Source organism: Quercus lobata, chromosome 10, assembly GCF_001633185.2.
Source record: "Quercus lobata isolate SW786 chromosome 10, ValleyOak3.0 Primary Assembly, whole genome shotgun sequence".
NCBI lineage: Eukaryota > Viridiplantae > Streptophyta > Magnoliopsida > Fagales > Fagaceae > Quercus > Quercus lobata.
The window spans coordinates 2,587,877-2,597,082 of NC_044913.1; the positions used below are offsets into that span (position 1 = coordinate 2,587,877).

The 9,206-nt window shown below is 35.7% G+C and overlaps 1 protein-coding gene across 1 annotated transcript; it reads right to left on the reverse strand.

Moving 5' to 3' along the window:
• Positions 1-7,140, reverse strand: LOC115963927 (gamma carbonic anhydrase-like 2, mitochondrial). Its single transcript, XM_031083170.1, has 2 exons — positions 6,621-7,140; positions 1-657 (listed from the first exon to the last, which is right to left on the reverse strand). Exons 1-2 carry the CDS (start codon positions 7,024-7,026, stop codon positions 281-283), a joined length of 783 nt encoding a protein of 260 aa, XP_030939030.1. The 5' UTR covers positions 7,027-7,140; the 3' UTR covers positions 1-280.
• Between the last annotated feature and the right edge of the window lie 2,066 nt (positions 7,141-9,206).

Genomic DNA, 9,206 nt, shown 5'->3' on the forward strand with positions numbered 1-9,206 from the left:
TAATATCAATCCTGTATGGCATTTCAACCACTTGTAAGGAATAATCTTCAATCATACCAGAAAATAATGGACACAGCATATAATAGAAATTGACAAGTGCCTTCAGTCATTACTACAACATTTTTTGACTGATACACTTCAAAACAATTCTTTAAATAGCCAAAAAAACCAAATACAATGACAAGGATTGCAAAAGCTTGCCTCATGTCCTGGACCTCTTATTTTCCTTACAAAGAAACCTCCAACTATGCAGTACATAGAAAAATGGCAATAAAGATGATCAAATAGATATCCCCAGGGACTTCTTGAACTTCTCGAGCTCCAAATACACGGTAGAGTAAGGAAGGAACTCTGAGAAGTGTTCTTTGCTCAGATCGTTGATTGCAACAGCAAGTTTAGGGATTTCTAAGGTCTCTTCATGAGTGAGAGTCCTGACAAACCTGGCTGGATTTCCTGCCCAAAGTTCACCAGTTGGAATTCTTCTCCCGGGGGGGACCACAGACCCAGCCTCAAGGATAGAGTGGGTTTCCACCAAGGAACCTTCCATAAGAATGGAGTGCTGCCCAATAATGCACTCTGGCTCAATCGTGCAGGATCGCAGGAGACTGTATGCACCAATCGTCACAAATCTCTCAACAATTGTCTCTGCTGGCAGTCCTGAAACAAGGAAAAGAGTTGCACAGTATAAGATCAATGGTATTTGGTAAATCAATGATATTTAATGTTTGCGCTTTACGATTCAAGTCCAATTGGAAAGACTAATAAATATTAGTAAAAATCAATAACAAAAGAACATCGTCGCATAAAAGAGTCCATGTTACCAGGCAAGTTTAATGACATGTCATTATTGCATTATGGTGTTGGCTGTATTTATATCTAAAATCCCAGAATCAAATTGGTCATAGTTATATTTACAAACCAGATCATCAGCATAGATCATGTCAAGTACTAAGTCCCAAATCAAGCACCCAACATCACTATTTCAAGAAATAAAATGAATAAAAACCACTGGTACAATATGAAGCACAAAGAAAACAACAAAAAGCTGTCACTCTTAGACATGGAGAAAATTCAAAAAAAATAAAAATAAAAATTGAAAGTTCCAAATGTATATATTTCACAAATCTACACCCCTGGCTATGTAGTGGCAAATCTAATCACATCAATACTAGGTGAATGGAAACAAGTGACAAATTCATCAAGGGTAGTGGGAGAGAGAAAAGGGGGACGAGGATTGATTAATTTACTCAAACATCCATCCCATCCATATTGTATAAAATAAACTCGTTTGGGTGCCAAAGATCTTTGAAGAAGCTGAGTTAATCAACCCACTTAAATGAAAACACTACCTACTAATGTTCTATATAATCAAATCAATGAGTAATATTCTAATGTACCATGTATCTATCCAAAAAAAAAAAAAATTCTAATGTATCATGCACGAAAAGGTATCCCCAAAAGAAATGTGCATGATAACAGAATTTCCATTTTATAATGAAAAGGCCATAATAAAAAAGAGAAGAAAAATAGAAGAAATTGGTTATGGGACTCATCCAATCATTAAAGAGATCAAAAGAACACCATATTGACAATAGACCTCCATTCATGTCCCTAGCTATCAACTAATTTTTATTGTTTTATAGGGATCATGAAGAAACTTTATCAGACATGTCAATTAAAACCCACTCCTAGCATATCCCTTTGTTCTTAGTACAAGCAGTGTACCAAGCATCTCCCAATAGGCATGAAAGTTGACTAAGAAACTCGAAGAGTCAAAGGAAAAAGGATAACGAACTAGCAGATGGTTCAACAAGGGTTCCACTAATATGTTTCACAAAATACACACTTCTAAATAACAACCCCCACAACAAATGACCCATTCAATAACAACAAATGACCCATTCAATAACCTGAATGCCAGCTGCATCTCATTAATTCAATTCAATAGAAAGGAGCCAGAATACCATTATCTGTATAGACTGGTAAGTTCACGACAGCCTAAAATTCATACTTGTATAATTGTATCATGATATCATCACAGTCTTTAAGTTAAATATACATCTTCATGATTGTAAGACATGGCTATGCTCACTGGACATAAAACAGCCAACCAACCACTATGGGCCTTATTATGATACCTTTGGCAGACCTAAGCATGCAACTTAGCTGCCTTTAAATGTTTTGTTCATAAATAGTGAGAGTTCAATTTCAATAGATTGATGCATCTAATAAGGTTTTCCCCCACCCGGCCTTCTCTCCCATATAACTTCACCTTCATCCATTCCTAAGGGTGAGGGGACAGGCCATTTCAGCTTATTTGTTATCTTGTTGGCAACAGTGGCTTGGGAAGCATAATTTGAACATTTGGAATTTGATTCCAGGGTGCTTAATGTGGATTGTTTGGTTGGAACGAAATTGTCGCTCCTTTGAGGACAACGAGAAGATGTTGGATGAGTTAAAAGGTTTTATGCCAACAAAGTCTTTTTGAGTGGTCTCGTTGTTGGGGTTTTACTGATTATTCTTCTCTCTTTGAGTTTATGTTTTCCCTTAGATTAGTTTCCTGATTACCCTCTTTTTTTGCTTTTTGTTTTATCTTTTTCTTGTTGTTCATCATCATGAACAACTTGTACTCTTCCTTATTTACTCATTAATAATAATTCTCTAATTACCTATCAAAAAAAAAAAAAAAAATGATATATGCTCAAGGCCATAGATTTTATATCCCAAAAAATATATAATCATGGTTCTGTTGGATTCATGATCATTATTATTTATTTTTTTAAATAAGAAATAAAGTTTTACCAATGTGGAAAATCACTTCATGTTCATGATGATGAACACAAAGCATCTTAAAAAATTACTAAAATCATACAGAAAAACAAAAAACTCCGCTTGTATCTGTGCTTAGTTCATATATTTTGTTCACAACCAATCCCAAGCCCAGGAATAAGACGAAGGTTACAGTAGGTTGACAGCCAGCATATAATTTAGTCACTCTTTTATGAATGGATCCGCTACAGATATTCGTTGGGGCATCCCCTACTAGTGACATGCTGCATCAGACCCCGGGTATAGTGAAAAGAAGGGTTAGCTAGGGCATTCCCTGCATGCGACACACTACATTGGTGCTTAGGTGTAGTGAAAAATGGGCAAGAGTTCCTGCACTGTGATGGACAAGTGTGGGTTAAGAAGCTAGTCCAAGAGAATAGGATGAGGAAAAGAATATATAAGGTCAACCCTAACTAATCTATCGATGATCCATAGCCTAAGAAGCACAGACACAAACATAGGTACTGATATAGGTACAGGTACAACACAGCAACACGAAAATTTTTGAAATAATAGGATATGGGTAAGATAGGACATGCCTATTAAATAACTATTAAAGATAATTTATTTTTATTTCTATATATTATTAATCATTTATTTTTCATGTAATGTTAAATATATATATCAAATTAAGAGTAATAATGGATAATAAAGCAAATCCATTACAATTAAAGGATATTCATAAATTATAATACAAATCAAGAATAAAGATATTTATTAATTTTCAAATGCACTATTACTATTCAGAGCAAAAATGCTCTCTTTGTTTTGTGAAAGGGTATTCAATTCCTATTGTTACTCGTGTCTCGGCTGTGTCCTACAAATTTTTTTTTTAAAGGACACGGCTGTGACACGCATGCAGAAGTGTCTAAGGAGTGGCAAGTGCTCGACGCGTGTCCGACACAGGTATGACACCCCAAATGAAATGTACGTGCTTCCTAGTCCATAGCCAACTCCATAATTTTGGAACTAAGGCTTTGTTTGTTTGTTGTTGTTGTTATATAGAATAACAAAGAGAGTCTTGGAACTCAAGAAAAGAATTACAATGCATAAAACCCCACACTCTAGACCAATCAAACAAAGTTTGAATTAGCATGGATTACAGCTGCTCCTGAGAGCTCTCAATATTGTCAAAAGTGTGTTTATTACGTTCCTCGCAAACATTCCACATCAAACATGATCATTAATTTTATGTTACATACTCTTTATCTCCTTTGACTAGTGATTTTTTTTCTTCTTTTCTCTGTTTGGTATTTTATCATACATTGTAATGCGTTTACGATATAAGTATCAACATTTTTGCATTTATAGTTATATCCATACCATCAAGAAGTACGGACGATCTATACCATAACTAGCCAGCTAGAGAATATTGAGTCAAATCGTGTGATCATCCAATTCTAAAAACCATCACATCACAAAGAACCCTGCTTCAGCTTGAAAAATGCTAATATGCACCGCTACTTAATCATAATCATCCTGGCCAGTCCATTCCTAGCTATAAGTTTAAGCATACACTGTAGAGCTTAATGCAGCCAAAGACATTAATGCAGCCAGAGAACCACTTCAATACAAAGTAACAATGCTATAATACCATACCTCTCAAATATTAATCCCACTACTCTACTATGCGTAATTTCTATTATTTCCTCCTAAACTTCTAGCTATTTAGGAATGAAAAAGTTAAAAAAAAATAATAATAATAAATAAATAATCAAGTAGTTTTCTAGACTCCAAGTCCCTAGTCCCTAGCATTATAAAGTTTCCGGCTTTCCACAAACATACATGCAGTTATATTATAAAGTTTCAAGCTTTCAACACACACTCACACATGCATTTAGATTATAAAGCTTCCAGCTTTCAACACACACCTTTATATTATAAAGTCTCAAGCTTTCAAAACACATGAACATTTATTTATATTATAAAGTTTACAGCTTTTAAATACACATGCACATGTGCACACACAGGTTTATATGATAAAGTTTCAAGCTTTCAAAACACACATGCGCACATTTATATTATAAAGTTTCAAGCTTTCACCACACACACACACACACACACACACATTTATATTATAAAGTTTCAAGCTTTCAGCTCACACACTCATGTATAACATAAACCCTAACTTATTGTCAGCAAGATATGAAATTGTAAACCAAATTCAGCTATGGCCTCAATCAGTTCATAAATCTATGATATGAAACAGCTCTAAAAATTGGATTAGTCCATAAACCTCACTTTCAACACAGAACAACCTACAATCTATAATTCCCCTAACATTTTCTCAACAACCAAACAAAGCATTAAGCTCAGAATAAAAGGCACAAACAATTTTACACAACAGAGATCTGAACCTAAAACCTCAATTGTTTTTGATAATGTAGGGAACCTTTTTAAAGAAGAGTCTTTTGGATTCACCTCTAACCAGTAAAACTTACAGGCAACTAACCCCACTTGCTAGAACTAGATGCCGTGCAATCCAGGGGCATTCACCCTTGACAGTCTAAGCAATTTATGCTCAAACCTAAAACCTCAATTTCCACACAAGCCAACTTAAAACCAATTGTCCCCCACATTTTCTCAGCAACCAAAAAAAAGCAATGCAACAAAGATTCAAACACCTAAAACCTAAATTTCCACAAGAACTAACCTAGAAACATTTTTCCCCCTCACTTTTTCTCATCATCCCCAAACAAAAAAAAGAACACTACAAAGAATCGAACAGCTAAAACCCCAATTTCCAGATGAACTAATCTATAATTGTTCTCTATCCCTCAAATTTTCTCAGCAACCATACACAGAGATACACAACGTCTAATTCCTCAATTTCCACACAAACTAACCTATAACCATTTTTTCCCCTCACATTTTCTCACTAACCAAACAAAAAGCAACACAAACAGAGATTCAAACCTAACAACTCAATTTCCACACTAAATAAACTCTAATCGTTCTTTTCCCACGCTACCCAATAAAACCCACAAATCTATGCTATAAATCACTTATAAAAAAAATCTATGCTATAAATCTCTTATCAAACTATGCTATAATTCGTTCACAAAATGTAAGATCAAAGAACAAACAGCTCTAAGAATGGAAACATTCAGCTACGGCCTCAGTCAGTTCACAAATCTATACTATTGAAACATTCATGAAACACCACAAAACTCAACAAATATGAAATTTGAAGGACAACTGTCACTAAGAATTGGATTACTTTGTAAACCTCAATTTCAAAACAAAATAACATAGAATCTCTTTTTTTCCATTACATTTTCTCAATAACCAAACAAAAAGCAACACAACAGAGTTTCAATCACCTAAAAACTAAATTTTCACACAAACTAACCTAGAACTGCTCGTATCTCCCTCACATTTTCTCACCAACCAAACAAAGCCAACTCAACAGAGATTCAAAACTAACACCTCAATTTCCACACTAAGTAACCTCTAATCGCTAAATTTCTCACATTAACCAATAACATCCACAAAGTTATGCCATAAATCAAAAATGCTAAATCAAACAGTTCCTAAGAATCTCTTTTTTGCCATTACATTTTCTAATAAACCAAACAGAGCTTCAAACACCTAAAAAACCTAAATTTACACACGAACTATGCTATGACTCATTCACAAAATGTGTCAGAGAACAAACAGCTCCTAAAATTGAAATGAGTCTATAAATCCTGAAATTCCTCACGAAATAACTCGTTTTTTTCCCCTCACATTTTTCTCAGCAACCAAACAGAGCACTAATAAGCTAAGTGATATAGAGAGAAAGTAAAAACCAGTGGGAGAGGACCAAGCGGCGTGGATAACAGAGCGTTCCTGAACATTGGAGCAGAATCCGACGGTGATTTTGTTGAGATCGCCCCGAAGAACCGACCCGGCCCAAACGGAGGCTCCGTCGCAGACGGTGACTTGGCCGGCGAGGACCACGTTGGGCGCCACGTAAGCATCCACTGCGATCTTCGGAAGCCATTGACCTAGCGGAATGATCCTCCTCTGGCCTCTGTAGTCCCAACTCACGCGATCCGGCGAAGGTGTGATCACGCTCTTCGGCGATGGTGATGGTGAGGGTGAGGGCGAGGGTGATGCTGACGTGGCGAGTGTGCGTTGGAGGAGGTTGAGGTAGTTGGTGGAAGTTAGGGATTTTTTGGAGATGCGAGCTAGAGCCGCCGTAGCCGCCGCCATGGTGAGGGGAAGAGCTCGGCTTTGGTTTGGCTGTGTGGGTTTCGATTGGTTGCTGGAACTTTGGAAATGGAAGAGAGAGAGAGAGAGAGAGAGTGAGAGGAGAGTGGAAATGGAAATGTGGGTTTGGGCTAGGAAGGTGGGTTTCTTTTGTGGTTTGTGGGCTTTTGGTTTAGTTTCATTGGGCTGGGTTAACACTAATGTGTTCGAATGGGTTTGGATATTGGGCCTAGAGAAGACTGAGGTTTTTAACAAAATCTCTTTGATCCAAACCCAACATGTTCCCCAGAGGGATAGGGATCAAGGTCAATGGCCAAGAATTGGTGGAAAGTTACTAGGTACTCCTGAAGTAGTATGGTGATGCAGTTCTCTGTTTACTCATGTTCATGGTTAACCTTACCATGAATTTAATTAATAGGATCCATCATGAATGTGAAACAAATGAGAAATCATTGTACTTCGGGAGTATCTAATAACAACTCAAAATTGAGTTGTAATGGGAACACCCAAAGCCGTCGTGTTAGGTATCTAGAACATTCAGTAGGATAGTTAAGTCGGTCAAAGGAAAGTTACACATACATTTATCATAAAAGACAGAGTTAAATAAAGTGTGGGACACTCCAATAATCTGAATTGCATTAACGGCATTCCCACTCACTCATCCGAGTCCTGACTTCTGATGATTGATAGGCTAAGACAAATCACAAAAATAAATATTTCCAATGACCTTGGAATGTTTAGAATTCAAGGACGCTCGACCATTATAAGTAGGGACCTAACCTCAAGGAAAAGGTATGCAATTTCCTGACCAAAAACACTTCATAATTCATATGTTATATGTTGATTTTAGACGATCAGAGTTTTCTTGTCGGTCCCTTAGAGAAATATCAAGAAGGAAGATGATTTATGGTATATTCTCACAGGCAATAACGAAGAAGGAAAGGATTAAAATTCAACCATTAGGGATTTTTCATAATAAAAGAAAATCCCACTACCCACATTACCTATTTCAAATTCTGTTTATGGATAAGACTTTGGAGTTAAGCTATATTTGTATCTTTTTCCAACTTGAATCTGATTCCTTACTAGCAATTGATTGAGTTAACTTCTTTTGATTCTCATTTCCGACCTATATACTGACTAATTAGTTAATTGTTGCAGGTCTCTAATGTAGCCAACAACCATGTGGAGCATTATATCCATTTATAATTATAATGATATGTTCTTGTTTTCTTTAGTAATAAAGTGGGTTGTCTTTTTACTGTGTGATATGAATTCTATGAGCAAACTCATGAGGGAAAGAAGTCATTTCACCCTTGATCAATTCTTGGCTGTCCATTTCAATTTCACAAACAAATGTATGAGATTCTTATCTGTACAGCTATACTATAGTCAAACTTAAAAAGACTGTAATCCAAGATTTAGTGGAGCATCAAATCCCTTTATAATTACAATTACTGTTCTTTGTCTTGTGAGAATAAAGTGGATTCAGGTTGTCCATATACCATTTATCCCACTAACTATGACGTGAACTTTCTGTGCCAACTTGAGAAAGTAAGTAATTTCACCCTTAATTAATATTTTCCTATCCAATTTACCTAAAAGGATTTTGCCTTTTATTCTGCATATTCCAATTCTTGCCAGTAGGATAACTGAAAAAGACACTACACTCATTTAGATATTTTGGATATAGATGATCTTGAATTAATTAATTATTTAAAATGAAATATAGTCCACTTATAATTTGATTTAGCACAACAACAAACACAATCAAATTTTTTTCATAAATATAATAGGATTTGAAACTTATAATATGGACTTCGTGATGATTGCTTGTTACCATTAAACTAAGACACAAATGAGTTTATCTTGTGTAGCCCTTATTTGAGTACAAAATACTTTACTGGTTGATTAGTTAACTAGATCTCGAACAAACACAATTATTTTTATAACCAAGGAATGTAATCATAGGCTCTTCTTTTAATTGGCTTGATAAGCATTATACACAGGTAAGTATTAAACCTTTATATGGAAGCATCGCATATTTGTTGCATTATTGCAGATCTCCCAGCAAAAGGATATGAACATGGAGTAGTGTAATCAACATTTAATCCCATATACCTTCCAATTTCATTGGGTGATCTCATGGGGCATTTCATTTGGTGATCCCACACGGAACCCAT

What these genes read in the sequence shown, in the direction of transcription:
- LOC115963927 (XM_031083170.1), bottom strand. Translation starts at nt 7,026, where the DNA reads ATGGCGGCGGCTACGGCGGCTCTAGCTCGCATCTCCAAAAAATCCCTA. An exon ending in CGCTTGGTCCTCTCCCACTG is followed by an intron (nt 658 to 6,620) that starts GTTTTTACTTTC and finishes TCCTTGTTTCAG; the next exon opens with GACTGCCAGCAGAGACAATT.